At 36.4% G+C, this 21,443-nt stretch overlaps 1 protein-coding gene across 1 annotated transcript in view; it reads right to left on the bottom strand.

Moving 5' to 3' along the window:
- Positions 1–21,443, bottom strand: part of LOC127855131 (uncharacterized) — a 188,405-nt gene that overhangs the window by 89,939 nt on the left and 77,023 nt on the right. Inside the window, exons 13-19 of the mRNA XM_052390515.1 lie at positions 20,069–20,260; positions 17,572–17,742; positions 15,536–15,748; positions 12,534–13,388; positions 10,832–10,987; positions 4,220–4,271; positions 2,843–3,084 (exon numbers count right to left, since the gene is read on the bottom strand). Of these exons, the coding sequence (XP_052246475.1) occupies positions 2,843–3,084; positions 4,220–4,271; positions 10,832–10,987; positions 12,534–13,388; positions 15,536–15,748; positions 17,572–17,742; positions 20,069–20,260 (1,881 nt within the window). The remainder of the gene's footprint in view (positions 1–2,842; positions 3,085–4,219; positions 4,272–10,831; positions 10,988–12,533; positions 13,389–15,535; positions 15,749–17,571; positions 17,743–20,068; positions 20,261–21,443) is intronic.

The raw sequence follows: 21,443 nt of genomic DNA, 5'->3' as shown, positions 1-21,443 counted from the left end.
CCATTGTCAGAAATTCCACCATTTTCAGAAAACTTTTTTTTGGTTGCCATAGCAACCACAATTTTTGACGTAGGAACAAATTGAAATGACGTGCATAATGTCCATATTGCCATGTATCCATGTTGCAAGTTTCATGAAAAAATATTAAGAACTTTTAATGTTATCGCAGAATACAGAAAAGTGTGACAGAAAGACAGACAGACTCACAGACAGACTCACAAAGCGCAAACCATAAGTCCCCTCCGGTGAAACCGGTAGGGGACAATTAGGCCCGGAGTTCCTCTGGAAATGATTCTAACAGCTCTAAAGCTATAGCCAAGCAGACCTATGGATCGGCGCTCTCTTAGTTTCAAATTCTCCAACATAGAGTAAGGAACTGAGATTGGATAAGAAGCAACTGGCATAGAAAGCGAAATCTTGCTATTGTCAGGACGAGACCCGGCAGTTTGGAAAGGTCAAAATCGGTGGTCGGGTCGGGTACCGGAGACTTTTACCGCCTTCAACAGATTTAGGCTCAGCCAGGTCCTTAGGAGCTTTCCATGGCGATGGAGAAGGCTTATTTGTGGATTCCAGTGACTCAAAGATAGACATTGTCGTTTAGCTAATTGCAAGGAGGAAGTCGATGCGAGACGTTGCCTTGCTAATCCTGTCGGGCGCCCGTCTGCGGACCACCCGTTGAGCGACGGTGACCGCAGAGCATGTAGCCGACAGGGAAGGGCGGGGCAAAAGTCATCATCTAGGGTTTCGAACATAAGTTCATAGAACTGATGAAAAGAGGACAAATAGTTGTGTACGGCCTCAACGTTAGCCTCCGAGCCCGCTTAAGCCAAACCGTCTAAGGGACCAGTAGTCTGCATGTTGCCGGCGGAGACAGAAGGAGGAATACCTCAGGGAGATATTTCCTGACCATCTAGCATCAATGGGTCATCTGCCGACACCAGAATGAAAAGAGCTTGGGAGGAATGCCGACCAGAGACCAAATCAGCGGAGTGACTTTGGAAACGAGCGGTCCCCGGCATAGGATCAGTAATGAAGGGTACAAAATGTCCTGAAGACTGCTGAATCCATTATGTATTTTGATTCGATGGGGTAACAGCTGGGGGTATACGTCTAGGCAACGTAAAAGACACCCGTGGAGCTGAAAAGGTAGGCATAGTGGTGAGGTGAACCTCTGACATTGGAGCCGGAGAAATAAACGAACTTGTGTTTATAGACAAAATAGGACCAGTGGCTGTAGAAGCGGCTGAAACGTGTGTGGAGGCCAATATAGAGACCGACACACATGGAAGGGAGTCCTATGATTCCGGCAAAAAACCAGAGGGAGGCCGGGGGTCCGAGAGCGCCTACGTGAGGAAGGGCGATGTCCCTTATCCATACGATGCCGAGACACTGTACGACAACGCTGGGAATGAGGTCTCTTGGAATAGCGTCACCCTGAGCGTTGGCGTGATCGATTTCGAAGGATCGACGCCAGTAACTGCTCGTAGGAGAGCGAGCCCGATGTCTGCTCCGTAGTGATGAGATGAAGGCTCTTCAAAGCAGACGATGGGCCATTCGACGACGAGTCCGAGGAGGAGGAATGGCCGGAGACATCTGATAATACACATCTGCGTATGTGGTGAAGGGTTGAAACGCGACTACGCCTAGGGGTGTATGTGCCGACAACATCGTGTTAACGTCTAGCTGGATGTCGTTATCCGGTGAAACAGAGCGTGACACACCTGCAGCGATTCCCTCCCTCAAGGAAGGGGTTGCATGACCAGTGATATAGCCAGGCAGACCGGAAAGACCGATGGTAGCGCCAGGCACAGGATCACCGGTGACCAGACCAGCAACAGTACGACTGGTGACCGGACCTGCATAAGCTGACCGGTGACTGGAATGGTCAAGGGCTTACCGGTGACCGGATTGGTCAAAGGCGGACCGGTGGCCGGAGCCACGTGGTCGAGGACGGTCGGGGAAAAGTCGCGGCAAGCCGAACTTTCCCTACTCCGACAAGACGCCAAAGAGCTACGCGAGCAAGATCTAGAAGATCTGTTTCTGCGCTTGAGGCTCTGAAACGTCCTACGGTTCCTAGCCTTACGCAAGATCACATCTGACCGTTTTCCCCAGAAAGAGTACATGCGATCCAGCGTGCAGCCGGCATGTGAAAGGCAAGAAGGGTGTGTATCCCACTCTCCCTGCACGTGACCGCAAGAACCGTGTTATTGGGGCATAATTACACAAAAGTAAACAATAAAATGGAAATAACAGAGATAATAATTTGCAGATAATTAAACTTCTCTAAACAAAACCCGGCGTGTACATGGTGAACAAATCGATTTTTTGAGAATATCAAAATGGCGTTGTAAGGCTATCCCGAAGAATGATTTTGGGTGAAACCGGTTAAGCTAAGCCACGTGACATCATGTGTTCCGGGTCAGACTAAATCTCGGGCATGTAGGTGTCTGCTCCAGAAAATTCGGGATAATGAACAAACCTTCGAAGGAAATATCTAATGATAGCAGGTAACGTATTTATTACATTAAAACTATTTAAAGGGTTGATAATGATGGGTATTTATTGTACTGAATTAAATTTTGCAATTCCTTGTGGCCTTAACATTTACATGACGACCTAAAAGTCATTCGGGTTTTCCTTTCCTCGCAAAAAAAAATGCCTGAACAATTCTCGAGTCATTGAGTAAAAACAACATATACCAACCAGACATTTAACAAACATAATAATAGACATAAGAACATATGCAAAGAAATATACCACAGCTTCTTCAAAAGTAAAATTTTTAATTAGAAGTCCTATCACAAAAATCAAATTTCAGAGAAAAAGGGAACAACTGGCCTACCTGTGATATAAACTAGAGCATAAGCCCAGCTTATAGTTAAAGCCTGTTTATCGACAGCAACTGAATACAGGTGTCCTACATCGATTGTATGATGCTGACAGTAACGGCAGTCCTTCAGGTCAAGGCTACGACATTCATGAAGGGTCCATGAGTACTGCATGATCTTCAAGGTATTCTGGGAAAGAACTGTAAACTCCAATGGTACGATTTCGGTCATATATTGCTGGCAGCCAGGAATACACCTGCACAAATATCACAATTGTTGTTAAAGGCATGGACAGGAGGACCATTACTATGATTTTAAAAATTGTAAGAAGTTTTATTGTTTTAAAGATCACAATGTCATGAATATACATGGGTTATGAGTTTTCCTGTATGAAAAAATGAGCCCAAAACCGAGTGGAATTTAAATGGACTTCAAACAGCACGCTTCACTTTCACGCAGAAATAAAGCAGAACCAATTTAACAACCGCAAGTGAACTCTTTTCCTGAAATGTTCCATGTTTAAATCTAAGAATGTTACAGATGTAAAATATATCAGAATCTATTTTTATACTTATGCGTTTCCAAGAGGCAGAACAGAAGCCATAGTTGTTAACTTCTTTGTGAAGTGCATTTCTAGACTTAACTTAAATTTTCATTATGCTCAGACGGAATTTGAAACATAGAAAACAACTTGTTTCAACATATGTTTTTTATGGACAATAACTCAATCAGATAAAGAGATTTACTCTTAACTATTTTTAAATCTTTACAGTAGAATTTTCACTAGTTTTCCACCGTTTTATTCTGATAACAGCTCTTTTTTTAATTTTATTTTTCATTTTTTGATGAAGACATTTGCATAAAACATTTTTATTTTTTGATGAGGAAATTTGTATTAAACATTTTAACACTTTGTGCTCAAAAGAGCTTGAAAATATGTTTTTTTTCCATGATTTGAACTCATGCTCTTTGAAAAGCAAATCTAACTCTGTTCCACTTCACCATTCATAGTTTTGCAACTCAAGCTTTTGAAATTTTATTTTAACCCATTTATGCCTAGTGGACTCTCCCATTCTTTTAAATTTGATCAATTTATTTCCAAAATAAGGGCTGTCTAGTATATTTATTTCTATATCTAGACTATTTCTTACAGAAATCCCTTTAAGCAAACAGTGCAGACCCTGATGAGACGCCGCATCATGCCACGTCTCATCTGGGTCTACGCTGTTTGCCAAGGCCTTTTTTCTAGACCCTAGGCATTAATGGGTTACATACTTTGTTAGTAACAAACATACTTACACAAATGATCGTTGAAATGTATTACTTACAGTTTCACTTTTTTCTAAAAGCTCATTGTAAATACCTAGTATTTATACTCTTAAAAAACTTACCTTATTTTAAGACTTGAACTAATGTTTCCAAGATCTGTTACTTCACACTCCTCTGTTGGAAAAAGAAAGAAGAAAACACTGATGCTAAAGGGGCCTTTTCACAGATTGTTGCATGTATTGAAGTTTGTCATTAAATGCTTTACATTGATAAATGTAAACATCGGATCTAAAAAGCTCCAGTTAAAATCAAGAATGACATTTAAAAAAGGAAAACAAGTAACCCTCAACATAGCTCAAACTACTGATCCCTTGACTAAAAATATACTACTCTGACCACTCGGCCACCCGTGCTCATACAATGTTGAGGTATTTTTTACTTTATATAAGCAATTCTCATAGTTTCGAAAAATATAAAGACAACACACGAACTATCCAGTTTATTTTATCGTTTTGCGTTGCAACGCTTGATAATTTTCAGGTTTTCAAATCGCCAAAAATTCATATCATGGCTATTTTAGGGCAAGGCAAATGTTCAGTATTACTGTGTCCTCTCAAATATCATAAATAAAACGAAAATTTGCGAATCTGAAACATTTTTTTAATAATTTTGTAAATTTACCAAAACGTGAAAAGGCCCCTTTATATTCATGCAGTCAAAAATGGGTGAAGGGAATATAAGTTGGCTGACACTATAATAGTGATGGCATAGTGCATGGAAATATAGAAGTGATTGTATATGGACAGACAATGCAGCAGTGAATGTATATTGTTAGACAATAAGGCAATAAATGTATTATGCCGCTGCAAAGACTTTGTGTTTGAGACGCAGTTCGTAAATGTTCGTAAGGCATGCGAAAGCAACTCACAAAGTGTTGATAAGTTAAGTGTTCATTTTCACAAAGTATTAAGTTTAACAGCATTTATAACAATCGTCGATAAATTACGCAGTTCTGACACACAGTTAAATTAAAAAAAAGTTAAACTAGATCTTTGTCACAGACGAGATGTATACTCCCACATGCTGCTTTGATACAGAATATGTTGCATGTTGTCTTCACAAAATAAGAGAAGCTAATTTTTGGCGTTTTTTTTTTAAATTATTATGCTATAATCATTTATGGCCATTTTGACTCTTGAATTCTTTTGCATGACACGCCGTCCAATGCCTTTGAACAAAACTAATGTACAGAGTCATTTTAACATATCACAATAAATAACATAGTTATGGCCCGGATAAGTTCATTTATGGACTTTTTTTACTTTTTAACTCAAGTTTGACCTTGACCGTGGAGATATTGACGTAAATCTTTCGCACCGTCCAATCATTGTGAACAAATGTACCGAGTCATTTTAAAACCTCACAATGGATGACATAGTTATGGCCCGGCAAAGTTCATTTATGGTCATTTTTGACTTGTGAACTCCAAGTGTGACCTTGACCTTGGAGATCTTGACCTAATTCTTTCGCATGACACACCGTCCAATGATTGTGAACAAATGTATCGAGTAATGTTCAAATCTCACAATAAAAACACACAATTAATGACATAGTTATGGCCCGGACATGATCATTTACGGCCATTTTTGACATTTGAACTCAAAGTGTTACCTTGACCTTGGATATAGCGACGTAATTCTTTCTCATGACACACCGTCCAATGATTGTGAACAAATGTACCGAGCAATTTTCAAAACTCAAAATAAATGACATACTAGTAGTTATGGCCCGGACAAGATAATTTATGGCCATTTTTGACCTTTGAACTCAAATTGTGACCTTGTCATTGCAGATTTCGATTTAATTCTTTTGCATAACACGCCGTCCAATGATGGTGAACAAATGTGCCAAATGATTTAACAATGTCACAATGGACGACATATGACCAGGACAAGATCATTTATGGTCATTATTTTGACCTTTGAACTGAAAGTGTGACCTTGACCTTAGATATATCGACGTTATTCTTCCCCATGACACACCATTCAATGAGTGTGGACAAGTGTACTGAGTAATTTTTAAATCTTACAATGAATGACATAGTTATGGTCCGTAAAAGCTCATTTATGGCCATTTGTGACCTTAGAACTCAAAGTGTGACCTTACCTTGAAGATATCGACGTAATTATTTCGCATGAAACACCGTCCAATAATGGTTAACAAATGTACCACATGATTTTAAAATCTCACCATGAACGTCATAGTTATGGCCCGGACAAGCTCATTTATGGCCATTTCACATTTGAACTAAAACTTTGACCTTGAACTTAGAGTTATCGACGTCATTCTTTCGCATAACACACCGTCCAATGATGGTGAACAAATGTGCAAAATCATTTTTAAGTCTCAAAATAAATGACAAAGTTATGGCCCGCACAAGCATTTGACGTTTTAACTCCAAGTGTGACATAGACCTTGGAGATATCGACGCATTTCTTTCGCATGTCACACCGTCCCATGATGGTGAACAAATGTACCAAGTCATTTTAAAATCTAACAATAAATGGCAGTTATGGTCCGGTCAAACTTTCGGTTTAAAACGAACTTAGTGACTCCGTGACCTATTTTTTGACCCGACATGACTCGTAATCAAACGTGACATAGACATCATCTAGATACGACTTCTGACCAAGTTTGATAAAGATCGGATGAAATTTTCGAGACAGACCGACCGACAAAGTGACTCCTATATAGCCCCTATTACCAATGGAAATGGGGGTATCATTAATATTTGATTAATATAAATGTTTTAATATAATGTTTATTACTATCACACAGAAAATCACAAAGTAAAATTTCACTAAGTAAGGCTAAATTCTATCTCCATCATGTTCGATATTTTTCACTTTTATCCCGAATTTTTTAAAAGTTGTCTGGACAAATAATTAAGCTAAACATGTAAATGCCACAAAGAGTGTCAATTTAAGGATATAAAGTGACAATAAGATATGATTTTTGGGTATTATGACGAAATATTATGTAATATTGGTCGATGTCGGCTCGGTAACTACTTACATGTACCCCGGGTACTATTAAGTATACTTACATGAACCCCGGGTACGGTAACTATTCTTAAACATACTCGGGAGTTTTAACACTAAATCGGACGTTGTCGGCTACTTTTTTTATTAACTTTGTTCACATTTATGTCTATTTTCTGTTCAAAGCCTCTATATCATCGAAACTCATACCTAAAAGCATGTAGATGCAGTGTTTTTAAAAGAGAAGTTTGTTTAAGATACAAAATATTGTTTTACTGCAATATGTAGCGCATTTTACAACATTGGATTTTGGGCGGGAATACAACTCAGTTACAGTCTTATATCAACCGAGTACGTTTAAGTATATAAAGCGTACCCGGGCTACATGTAAGTATACTCAAGAGTACACGGGGTACATGTTAGTAGTACCCGAGCCGACAATGACCGTTCGAGCGTAATTGTGAGCTTAAAGCTAAATGCTTAAAGTAAAGATGTCTGGGTACGATGTTACAATATTATGTAAACTAGTCTTTAATAACAACACTGTAAATTTTATTACAATACTTTTAATAAAAATATTGCTAAATAATATGGTAACTTTAAAAAAACAAGGAACCGTCGGAGACGGGTGATGCTCTCCAAAGGTTTTTTGTCACAATATTGCACTATACATCAGATAAAAGGAGACGTCTTGAGGGCACAGTAGTTGGGGGACAATTATTTTTTATATAGAAACTTTCAAAGGGCCATAACTCATTGAAAAATAATCCGACCAGAACCCACTGATACTATGCACATCTCCTCTTGGTAGTGAAGCTTCCCATAATGTTTCAATGAATTCCGGTCATACGTTGCTGAGAAATAGCCCGGACAAGAATTGTACTATATGTACAGTTAATGAAAAATTTCGAAGTGCCATAACCCTGTGAATAATATTCCGACCAGAATTCGCTGACAATATGCACATCTCCTCTTAGAAGTGAAGCTTCCTATAAAGTTTCATTGAATTCCAGTCATTAGCTGATGAGAAATAGCCTGGACAAGAATTGCAATATATGTACAGTCAATGGACAATTTTAAAGGGCCATAACTCTGTGACAAATCATCCGACCAGAACCCGCTGATAATATGCAAATCTCCTGTTGGTAGTGAAGCTTCCAATAAAGTTTCATTGAATTCCAATCATTAGTTGCTGAGAAATAGCCCGGACAAAAATTGTGCACGAACGGACACACGGACGGATCGATACACGAAGCGGGGACTATATGCTCCCCCAAAAATTTGTTGGGACGCATATTAATTGATTACTCATATTTGTTGTCGGGTGCAAAAGACTTGTATATTGATGGACAATAAAACTGTGATTGCATATTGATGGACAATACAGAAGTGATTGTATATTGATGGGCATTAAAGCAGTGATTGTATATTGATGGACAATAAAGAAGTGATTGTATAGTGCTTGACAATATAGCAGTGATTGTAATGTGATAGGGCAATATGGCAGTGATTGTAAAGCTATCGGAAATATAGCAGTGAATGTATATATTTATGGGCACTATAACAATGATTGTATAATGATGGGCAATATAACAGTGGTTGTAAAGTGACATACAATATTACAGTGATTGTACATTGATGGACAATATAGCAGCTATTGTATAGTGCTTGACAATATAGCAATGATTGTTTAGTAACTTGAATTAAAGTTTGAACGTGTGGTGACCGCATATCTAAAAGTGATTGTTTGATGACTGACAATGAAGTAGTGATGGTTTGATGACTTAAACAAGAAATGTGTTTGTCAGAAACACTTTGTCCCCGTCTGCGCCGCTTAAAATTTAGTTTTTGATCTTTGACCTTTAAGGATGACCTTGACCTTTCAGGACTCAAAATGTGCGGCTCCATGAGATACACATGCATGCCAACTATCAAGTTGCTATCTTCAATATTGCAAAAGTATTCGTAAATGAGCGATTTTGGCCACATATATTTGACCTCTGACCTTGAAGGATGACCTTGACGTTTCACCACTCAAAATGTGCAGCTCCATGAGATACACATGCATACCAAATATAAAGTTGCTATCTTGAATATTGAAAAATGTGTTTGTCAGAAACACTATGTCCCCTTCTGCGCCGCTTTGATTTTTTTTAACTTTGACCTTGAAGGATAACTTGACCTTTCACCACTCAAAATTTGCGGCTTCATGAGATACACATGCATGCCAAATATCAAGATGGTATCTTCAATATTGCCAAATTAATTTTAACATGAGCGATTTTAGCCACATATACTTGACCTCTGACCTTGAAGGATGACCTTTCACCTCTCAAAATGTGCGGCTCCATGAGATACACATGCATGCCAAATATCAAGTTGGTATCTTCAATATTGCCAAAGTTTTTATAAAATGAGCGATTTTGGCAACATATATTTGACCTCTGACCTTGAAGGATGACCTTGACCTAGCCTTTTCACAACTCAAAATGTGCGGCTCCATGAGAGAGACACGCATGCCAAATATCAAGTTGCTATTTTCAATATTGCAAAAGTATTCATAAAATGAGCGATTTAAGCCACATATATCTGACCTCTGACCTTGATAGATGACCTTGACATTTCACCACTCAAAAGGTGCAGCTCCATGAGATAAACATGCGTGCCAAATATCAAGTTGCTCTCTTGAATATTGAAAAAGTAATTGCAAATGTTAAAGTTGGAGCAAACAGACCAACGTACAGACCAACGTTCAGACCAACGTACAGACCAACAGACAGACCAACAGACAGGACAAGCACAATATGTCCCCCACTTTAGTGGGTGGTGGACATAAAAACAGAACTGATGGTTTAGTGACTGACATACAGAAGTGATGGTTTTAGGACTGGCACTACAGAACTGATGGTATAGTGACTGACAATACAAAAGTGATTGTTTTAAGACTTACAGTACAGAACTGATGGTATAATGACTGACAATACAGAAGTGATGGTTTGAGGACTGATAATACAGAAATGCTGGTTTAATGACTGAAAATGAAACAGTGATGGTTTGGTGGATGGAAATGTAGCAGTGATGGTTTGATGAATTACAAAACATAATTGATGGTCTGATGACTTACAATGTAGCAGTGATGGTTTAGTGACTGACAATGTAGCAGTGATGGTTTGGTGACTGACAATTAAGCAGTGATGGTTTGATGACTGACAACATAGCAGTGATGGTTCGATGACTGACAATGTAGCAGTGATGGTTTGGTGACTGACAATGTAGCAGTGATGCACCCATGGTTCAGTGACTAACAATATAGTGTAGATAGTATGGTGCCTTACGGTCTGGGAATAGAGCACTGCTAATATTGCGTCTGACATTACAGCAGTGGTAGCAATTAGGGGTACTGATGATATGCCTGCCAACATGCGTTTGTTGGTGTGTTGAATGCAAATATATAACTGATTGTGAGGTAATTGAAAATATTACAGTGATGATACAGTGTCTGACACTATGGCAGTGAAGGTAAGTTGACTGACAAAATAACAGTGACGACTGGGAATAAAGAAAAGATGATGCTTATTAAGGTACTTCACAGAAGATGTTTTAGTGGAAAGCGCATGCATTTAAACATTCACATCAGCAAAACAACCATGGCATAAGCTAACTGTGCTGTAGAACCAAAATTATAATGAATACCTCTTATAGATCCTGGTTTACAATATATATGCCATACACACTCTATCTCAGTGTACGTATTAGGACAAAAATAGCCCTCTGCACATAGGCTGCACTCGGTGGACATAATATTCGGGACATATGTTCCCAGAGGACAGGGAACAGGCTTGCCTGAACCTGAAATAGGTATTAGATAAACAAACAAGATGAGTCACATATATAGAGAATATCATCTGAGTTTTGGATAAAGATCAAGTTTATTATGCGAGGCTAAGAACTAGAGATGGCATCGAATACCTATATTGGTATTCGAATATTCGCAAATCCATTCAATCAAATATTCGAATATTCGCATAAAACGGCTATATTGATTTTACTTGTATTACTCAGTTTCGTATCCAATAGGGATATTAAATATACATTGACACAGAAATACAAAGACAATGTAGCTTAATTGTACAAAGAAACTTTGAAAAAGCCTATTTAGGCGAAATATATCAGAAAAGAGTTAAAATCGTCCTGTGTTCACATCCATTGTTTTGTAAGTTATATCCGTTTGCTGAACACGAGGCTGTTTATTAACGTTGCTATCGAATAATTGTATCGCTGTCGGCTAATTGTATGACCGATACTGTAATCAGAAATAAATAGAAGGAAAAACATCATGTCATAGAATCTTATTTTTATTTGAAATAGTTATGTATCGATAACATGTACGTTTATATAAAGAAACATATCAGTGAGGCATGCAAAGTACACCAAATATTCAAGAAAATAAAATATCATGTCATCGAATTTTATTTTATTAGGTATATTAAAATAACTATATCATGTACGTTTACATAAAGAAACATATAAATTAGTCATGCAAATTACATCACAAAGCCTTTCGGTGTTGACAGCGCCTTTTTAATGTAATGCGCGATTTGAGTAATTCACAAAGTGTAATGGCTGTTCATACTGTGTTCAACGAAACTTAATTATAAATCGCCAGTCAATTGAAGCCGTTAATGTTTACCCCATTGACAATCAACAGTTCGTGGTCTTTCTTAGAGTTTGTATATTGCATTGCGCAATCAGCGCTGATACACGAAGAACATCACATCACACATGTTAATCCCAAGTGATTTCGGGTTCCAAATAGTAAGCGGCTCTAAGGTCATTAGATACTTGGGCAATTACGTTTGAAAAAAGCGAATATCCGAATATCAATTATGTTATTCGAATAATGACCATTCAATCGAATATTCGAATAATTTTGCCATCCCTACTTTGAACCATGGTAGGTCAAGGCTTGCAGAGTTAAAATTTAATGATGAATAATACAATTTAAGTCTTCATTATACTTACCTTTAACCTCTCAGTACGGCCTTATCATTGTAGTTACAGACAGGGTTGTGAAACATTACATTTGAGGTAATTTATTATAAAATTGCATGAAGAATGGAGAAATTGAAATTTTAGTCAAGCCCGAACAGACTTACACACACATTCACTAAGCAATGACAGCTATACCAAAATTACCACAAGAGCGCTGAAGAAACATTTTTAACCTGAAAAGCATACATGCTTGTGGTCAACTCAGTGTTTTTGAAATGCTACTGACAGACAGACAGCCCAACATTAGCATAGGCATTTAATCCCCTTATGATGTATATATAATCCAAAAGCACATCACCATGGGAGAAACCCTTACGAACTTCAAACTGTGAGACTAGCATACCTTTTGGGCATAAATGTCCAGGAACACACGGTAATTCAGTGACGGTGCCAGTTGGACAATAGTAGCCATGAGGGCAGACATGAGGTGTACCCGTTCCTAATGGACAATAGTAGCCAGCAGGACAAAAACCCGGTGTGCTGGTGCCAGTTGGACAATAGTAGCCGGCAGGACAGAAAACCGGTGCAATGCTGCCAGTTGGACAGTAGTAGCTAGCAGGACAAATTTTTGGTGTCAAGGTTCCAGTTGGACAATAGAAGCCAGCAGGACAGGCATTTGGAGTGACGGTGCCAGTTGGACAATAGTAGCCTTCAGGACAGACTGTGGGTGTGCCCGTGCCAGTTGGACAATAGTAGCCAGCAGGACAGACTGCGGGTGTGACGGTGCCAGTTGGACAATAGTAGCTAGCAGGACAGACTGCGGGTGTGACGGTGCCAGTTGGACAATAGTAGCCAGCAGGACAGGTACCCGGTGTGCTGGTGCCAGTTGGACAGTAGTAGCTAGCAGGACAAACATTTGGTGTCAAGGTTCCAGTTGGACAATAGAAGCCAGCAGGGCAGGCATTTGGAGTGACGGTGCCACTTGGACAAAAGTAGCCTTCAGGACAAACTGTGGGTGTGCCCGTGCCAGTTGGACAATAGTAGCCAGCAGGACAGACTGCGGGTGTGACGGTGCCAGTTGGACAATAGTAGCTAGCAGGGCAGACTGCGGGTGTGACGGTGCCAGTTGGACAATAGTAGCCAGCAGGGCAGACATGCGGTGTAACCAGAGCAATTACATCACAAAATCGGCCAGCTGGACAAGTTACACATATACCATGGAACTTGCCATATTCTCCTATCTCACAAGCCTGTTTCCCTAGAAAACCACAATTGTCATTTGTTAATTGAAAAAAAAAACACAATAATCAATGTCATTTTCATTGTCATATGGAAGTATAACAGCTTAATTCAATTGAAAAGTAACATTACAAATCACATTTGTGCAATAATTGTATCATTATTAAAATTGTTGTTGAATGAACAATTTCAATAAAGTATTTCGGTCCACTAAGCTATCTAAATTAACCCGAACACAAACACAACTTCAGTGGACTACTATTTTTGTTGTTTAAATTTCAATATTATCTTTATATTTAAAATATTTGTTTTTGTTTCAACAAAACAACACAGACAATGATAATATTGAGTCAAGTTCTTTTTGTTGAAAGATGAAAGTATTTAAAAGGCAGCTGTATCTAAACGTGAGACTCAAACTTGAATTTTCAAGCATGATGAAGACATTAGTGTCCTAACACACACTTATTATTATTATTACTTAGATACGTATTGACGTATTTTCAAGCATTTGTTATCCTTTAGAAAGTTACATTTAATTAAAGGCCTTTCTTACTAAATTCAAGTTTTAATTCATTTCCAATTCTTAGATACTGATGAGCAGCAAACAGCATACAATCTAAACAGACTGTGAGTTACTTGCAGGCTGTTCTGTATTTATGCTGTTTGCACATTATCCGTTTTAACTTTCTTTTTGAAAGAGAAAGTGTTACAGAAATGTTTAATTCTTGTATTTGAAATAATTCTTCTTGTATGCACTAATGTTGCTTGTATGCACCTTCATGCATAAGTATTATTGTGCTGATTACTAAAATAACGTTAAAGAGTTCTTAATTTAAGTCATAATAAATTGTGAAATCCATGTAATTTGTATCTAATCTGTGCACACATTGATGTGTTCATACAAATGATAATTTAAGATGCATTTTATGAATTATTACCGCTGCAGGCTTGTGGTCAAAGGCATTTATAGTGTCTCAAGCAAATGCATTGATAGATTAGCTATTTTGTAAAAAGTGAACATGGTCTATCAGTAGATAGTTTTTAAATACACTTCTCCCTTAATTCTGTAAAGTCACTTGTCCCTAAATTTTAGTCTAGGCTAAAATGACCCCTGATACATTTTACACACAACTTCACAGATTAAATGAAAAATTACATGATGCATTTAAGATCTAAACATGCCTTATATTAAGAACGTATTTTACAGTGAACAGAAAGTAACTTTATGCATCAAACATAATCATTTAAATGCAGAACACTTAACATTAAATACAATTCAGGTTTTAGACAAGTTAAATTTTTAATTTACAATAAACATTAAAAGAGCTAAGATTCATTTACTTTTTAAATGAGCAGGTAAGACAAAAATAGTGTTCACTCTTGACACGAAATGAGACTTTTAGAAAATATATTTATTTATAGTGTCTCAAGCAAATGCATTGATAGATTAGCTATTTTGTAAAAAGTGAACATGGTCTATCAGTAGATAGTTTTTAATTACACTTCTCCCTTAATTCTGTAAAGTCACTTGTCCCTAAATTTTAGTCTAGGCTTAAATGACCCCTGATACATTTAACACACAACTTCACAGATTAAATGAACAATTACATGATGCATTTAAGATCTAAACATGCCTTATATTAAGAACGTATTTTACAGTGAACAGAAAGTAACTTTATGCATCAAATATAATAATTTAAATGCAGAACAATTAAAATTAAATACAATTCAGGTTTAAGACAAGTTAAATTTTTAATTTACAATAAACATTAAAAGAGCTAAGATTCATTTACTTTTTAAATGAGCAGGTAAGACAAAAATAGTGTTCACTCTTGACACGAAATGAGACTTTTAGAAAATATATTTATTCTTGTTGTCCAATGACTCTGAATGGCTTAACAACCCTTTTAAGAACTTAACTGGACTATTTCTTAATTTGGAAATACAATTAATTGCACATTTAGTACAGTAAACTATATATTTTCTAAACCATTACTTAACTTGTTTTTTAATGTTAATTTTAAATTCATTAACATGAGTATATGTCTGTTTGTGTTAATGCAGGAAAAATGCCCATTATTTTATTGGTATTGCGTTCGTTGATGAGTACCGGTTTATCAAGCAAAAGCTTTTTAATTATTGATTGTAACACCACAAACCACATACCGCTTTCCAAAGATACATTGCATTTGTATCCCAAAGGACAGGCTTCTTGATAAATTCTTGAGGTTCCTTGCGAGCATAAATGAAACTCAGAAACACAGTGTAACGGTTCCCAAACCTTGTGCGGGCAAACCTTGTTAACAGGACAAGGGGCACATACGGTGGTTCCATTTGTTGTGACAGCATAGTGGCCCGCTTGACAGTATGACAGTTTCCCTAAAAATAATTCAGATTGCCAAGGAATTTAAAATAATAAGTGTGTTTTTATGCTCACCCTGAGGACAATACAATCTAAACCTATCACCATAGAAAAAGCCATAAATTTTTAATTTTCCTTTAAACTCGTGCAATAAAGTGGCAGACAATAAATTACTTTATCAACATAGTGAAAATAAATATTCCATACAACAATAGTTGATATAGTACGTTTGTTTTGTGAGTAGAATGTGCTTTTGCAAATTACCACATGTGTCACTCCTAAAATTGATGCCTTTTTAAATTTATGAAAATAATTGTAAATTGTATTCTTCAGAAACAGATAAGTGCATTAACCATAATGAATTCTCTTCCTACAAAAAGGGAATTATTCTGTTAGATAACTTGTTAGAGGTGCATGTATATATACTGTAACTTTGTCAGTATCTAAAAAGCTCCAGTAAAAAAACAACAAGAATACAATTTTAAAAAAGTAACCCTCAACTGGGTTCAAACCACTGACCCCTGGAGTCCTGTAGTAAAAGTCTACGGCTTTGACCACTCGGCCATCCAAGCTCATACAAAGAAAAATGAATTATATACCTTATATAAGCAATCCTCGTAGCTTCACAAAATATAACCACAACAACAGAACTTTTCAAATGATTCAATCGTTTCGCGTTGCAACGCTTTATAATATTCAGGTTTTTAAATCGTCAAAAGATGCATATAATGGATATTTTAGAGCATGATAATTATTCAGTATTACTGTTTCCTCACAAATATCATAACTAAAACAAAAATATGCGAATCTGAAACAACTTTTTTTTCCTATCAATTTACCAAAACGCGAAAAGGCCCTTTAATCACTTAAGTACAAAAAGTGCATGATTCTGCTAAATTCCAGGCAAGGGTTATTGAACTTGGAAAGTAACCTTTCTACAGTGATCCCAAACAAATTAGTTAAGTTTCAATGGAATACCTATACTAGACAATGTGATATAAAGGTGTTTTATGGTTACCGTTACCAATTTAATTGTATGAAAAGAATGCATAACTCTGCTGTAATTCAGTTGTAAGCTATGAAACTGTGTCAGTGACCTCACTCAATGACACTAAACTTCACGGGTGAAGTTAAATTTTTCTGTGAATAGTCAAGCTAAAAATGATTTTGTGATAAAAACTAAAGGTTTTACAGAAACGGTTTTAAGGTTCTAGTACACATACGACTAGTGGCTAAATATGTGTTACGGTTTGACGTACACAACACCCTTGGAAGTGTTATTTTTTATATGACAAGAATCCAAATATGTCTTTTTATAATGCTGAACAAAAAAAAGGTTTGCTTGTAATCCTGTACAAGTTTATAAATTTGACAAAATGCATCCAAAATCTGGAATGAAATATACACCTTGTAATCAAAAATTTTAAAATGTGTACACAAAATAAGTATAAACCTGAATTAAAAGGCTGGTCACTTTATTGTCAGGTTTCGATTTCATATATTTACATGACTCGAACAAGCCTTCATATTGTTGAGTAAAACATTCTGCCAAAATGTTCTAGTTTAATGACACACACACATATCCCAGATTTTAACACATTCTGGATATTATCTATTAAATATACATTCTGTTCAAGTTTGATCAAGATTTTGTCACAAATGTGACCCATAAAAATATGTTTTCTACGATTTGCCCTGGAGACCTTAATATGAATGTACATGACCCAGATTCAAACTCAGCTTTGATTTTGTTTATATAAACATTCTTACACCAAGTTCCATGAAGATGAGAAATGTGACCTCTTTACCAAAGTGTTAAGGACATTTGAATGTAACTCACCATCAACACATCTACGCCCAGGCAAACATATGAACTGTTTTCCACCAACACAGTAGTTATCTGGGGGGCAGGGCAGCACCTGGTTATTGTAGCACAGCTTTGCCTCTGGGCATGGTGCACAGTGTGTAAAGTTACTTGGAATGGTACCGTCAGGACATGTGGTCTCATAACCTAAAACGTAAATGCACTTCATCAAGGTTTCCTTGTTGAACCCGATTTAATCATATTTTGACACAATTTGAATTAAAATATGTTGATAATGTAACCAAACATTGTTTTGTTCCACTGTTGCTCGGGTCAAAACCTGATAGCCTGAAGTCGCTTGGACCTACAAGAAAACTTCGAACATAATGATTTCGTATGTAATGTGTTTACCTACATAAGTCTGCTACATATTTGCATCTCAAACCTTGTTCATCAATAAAAATAAATGAAAACAATGGCTTTCTATGACTTGTACTCTTGGATGATATATTCATCAACTTGTAATCTACGACAATCTTTTGAGAAGAAAAACAAAGTTTGATTATTATTATACCCCAACATACTGTGATTGGGGGCTAGCACAGAAATTATCAATTATTTTCCTCGAAAAATAATGGGTTAGCATATTGTTGCTGTTTTATCCAGTTGTCTGGTCCATTTCTCTCAAAAGAATTTTAAGTTGAAATATGAGATATTTAGGTAAATACATTTCATTGAAGCAGGGTCGGCATATTGACCGGTCAATTGAGTATTGACCGGGCCGGCGGTCAATACCCGGTTAAAACCGGTCAATACTGGTCATTACTGGTACTTACTGGTCAATACTGGTCGATTGAAAAGTGTAGCATTTAAACATTACAAAGGAGCCATTTTATATTAAATCAATAATTATTCTGTAATTGATAAAAAAAAATCTGAGTTATTTATTGTAAAAAAATCTTTAAAGCTGTAAAAAGTTACTTCTTTATTATTTATGGAAACAGCCTCAAATACATAAGGACTAAGGCAATATCTTTATCTCAGTGTATCACATATGTTACTTAAGTATTATTACTATTGTAGGTACCATGGCATTTCACTTATCTATTGATATATCTATTTGATAAGCAGATGAATAACAGAACTCTTGTGTATTCTAGGGTTATAAATCTGGTCTCTTAGTTGGTAATAAAATGCATGCAGTGTTATGTCTCTGATATTGACAATAAAGCAAATCTGCCCTTAGGCTATTTCATATCACTCACACAAAAGAAGATTACATTGTACTTGCTATTAATTTAATAGTTACTTCTAACTTGTTTCCTTTCTGTATTAAAAGGGGTTTTTCCCTTTCATATTAAAAAGATCAAATGAATAAACAATCGAAGTTCTTGATTTTGCCAACAAATAATGTTTTTCAATTTTGGGTCTACTCTTCTTTTCAATATTTTTTTTCTTTTAATAATTATTTCTTATTTTGTTTTTATATTCTAATATCAATACAAAAAGAAGTTTTTTAAACTATTTTGTTTAAAAAGTATTTAAACAAATCAATGCAAGAATACATGACAAGTAAGGATTGTGTCAAAAAGGTGCCATTTAAGGCCCTATTATTGGGTGCCCCAACCTGTATAGGTGAGAAGACTGTAAGAAGACTGTGGGGACAGTGGGGTATGAGGAACAACGCATACACAGTAATTTACAGGTTCTTGTTGAATCAAGCACAGAATTATCTGAGCATCATAATTCATTAGAATTGAAAAAAAGTTCAATCAACCAAAAAAATCCAATTGACCAACTTTGACTTATTTGCAAAAATTTGAGAGATTGGCCTACAAATTGCATGAACAGGTATAAAATAGTGGGTATTAATAGCTTAAGGCATTATTGGCAACATGTCTGTTTAATTTATATTATCAATATTGTTTAATTAGGCATGGAATATAAATTAAAATTAGGGGTAAAGTTCAATCGACCAGTATTGACCAGTTATGACCACTTCGGGAGTATTGACCGGGGCGGTTTTAACCGGTAAAAACCGCCGGTTAAAACCGGGGGCGGTCGATTGTTGCCAACCCTGCATTGAAATGATGCAGTGTCCAAGAACGAACACGATTGCACCACAACCATTAACTATTGACCTGCAGATAAATGACAAGCAATAAAAATTACACAATTGCGGTGATGTAGATTAACTTAAATGGATGCTTATTTATGTTATGCTTTCCGGTGATTTATACAGAAATATCAGTGAAATAAACTGGTATCTGACTTTTTAAACAGTGAAAAATAACAGTGAAAATATCGATATTTTTCGCATTTTTTCTGGGAATATCGATATGCCACCGAATCCAACAAATATCCTCTATATATCCATCCTCTTCAAAAGCATCGTCAAACCAGTACTTTCAGTACTTTGATTTCATAATATTGCCTTATAACACAATTTCCTTCCCAAAAAAACAAACAAACAAACAAGCAGTCAACCGAGCAGTTATTTCTGTTATTTCTTGAAATAATTGTTTAACCTTACCATGTGGGCAGTACTGCTGACAAAGAGCCACTTCCCCTTGCTGACAGACATATCCACTGCACTTCACCATTGGGTAAATGATACCAGTGCTATTACACAGTGTACCGATTGGACATTTCTTACACTCAATCGATTTGATAAGGTCTTGGTAATGCCCTACTGGACAGGGAATCCTACTTCCCCCTCTGGTACCTGCAAGTGTCAAATAACAATGCCAGGTAGTCACTGTACAAGTCAAACAACAACTAGAAATGTTTAAATGTGCTGCTTAACACTAAAGCAAGAAGCTATTTTCTACAATTTGTATAAACTTAAATTGTTCTATAGATGACAATTTATCTAAGTTGTCACTAGATAAATTGACAAATAAAAGGCTCTAACCAAAGCAAAAGCAGCAAACAATGCATTTGCATCAAACGACGATTCACTACCTATTACTTTATGTAATTTTGATGTTGCTGTGGGAGAGGCAATCCCTCACACTTCAATTTTATCAGCTTAGAGGTACTATAAATTTTAATCTAACAATATTGCGCATAATTGTTATTGTGGATGACACAAGCTTAATTAACTACGCTTTGCTAGGAAAGCCTTTTATAACAAACGAGACTATTGCCAAGCAATACAATTCTCTTACCGGCTCCACCAATGTCAAATATGTCACCACTGTCAAATTTTTTTTTTTTTTTTTTGCCATAGCAGAACAAAACGAAATGACGTGCATAATGTTATATTGCCATCTATCCATGTTTCAAGTTTCATGAAAATATATTAAGAATTTGAAAGGTTATCGCAGGATCCAGAAAAAAAAAACATTTTCAGTAGTATTTCTAGTCTATTTGTTGCCATAGCAACCAGACATTTCGACGTAAAAACTAAATGAAATGACGTGCATAATGTCCATATTGCCATCAAATCAAATCAAATTTTATTTCAAGTCGGTACATGTGTAACAAAGAAACATTAGCTATGAATAGCTATTAACCGACATATGTCTATGTTTCAAGTTTCATGAAACAATATGAAGAACTTTTAAAGTTATAGCTGGATCAAGAAAAAACACCATTTTCAGAAGTATTTCTAGTCTTTTTGTTGCCAAAGCAACCACAATTTTTGACGTAGGAATAAAATGAAATGACTCGCATAATGTCCATATTGTCATATATCCATGTTCCAAGTTTCATGAAAAACTATGAAGAACTTTTAAAGTTATCGCAGGATCCAGAAAAGTGTGATTGACAGACTGACAGACAAACGGAGTGCAAACCAGAAGTCCCCTCCGGTGAAACCGGTAGAGGACTAACAAAGGTTATTAATAAGTTTGACTAAATTATTTTAATAATCAATTAAAGCATGACAACCGAGCAACCATACA

Source organism: Dreissena polymorpha, chromosome 13 (assembly GCF_020536995.1).
Source record: "Dreissena polymorpha isolate Duluth1 chromosome 13, UMN_Dpol_1.0, whole genome shotgun sequence".
NCBI classification, from domain to species: domain Eukaryota; kingdom Metazoa; phylum Mollusca; class Bivalvia; order Myida; family Dreissenidae; genus Dreissena; species Dreissena polymorpha.
The sequence above is the reverse complement of the archived record's forward strand: the minus strand, read 5'-3'. Positions and strand labels throughout refer to the sequence as shown.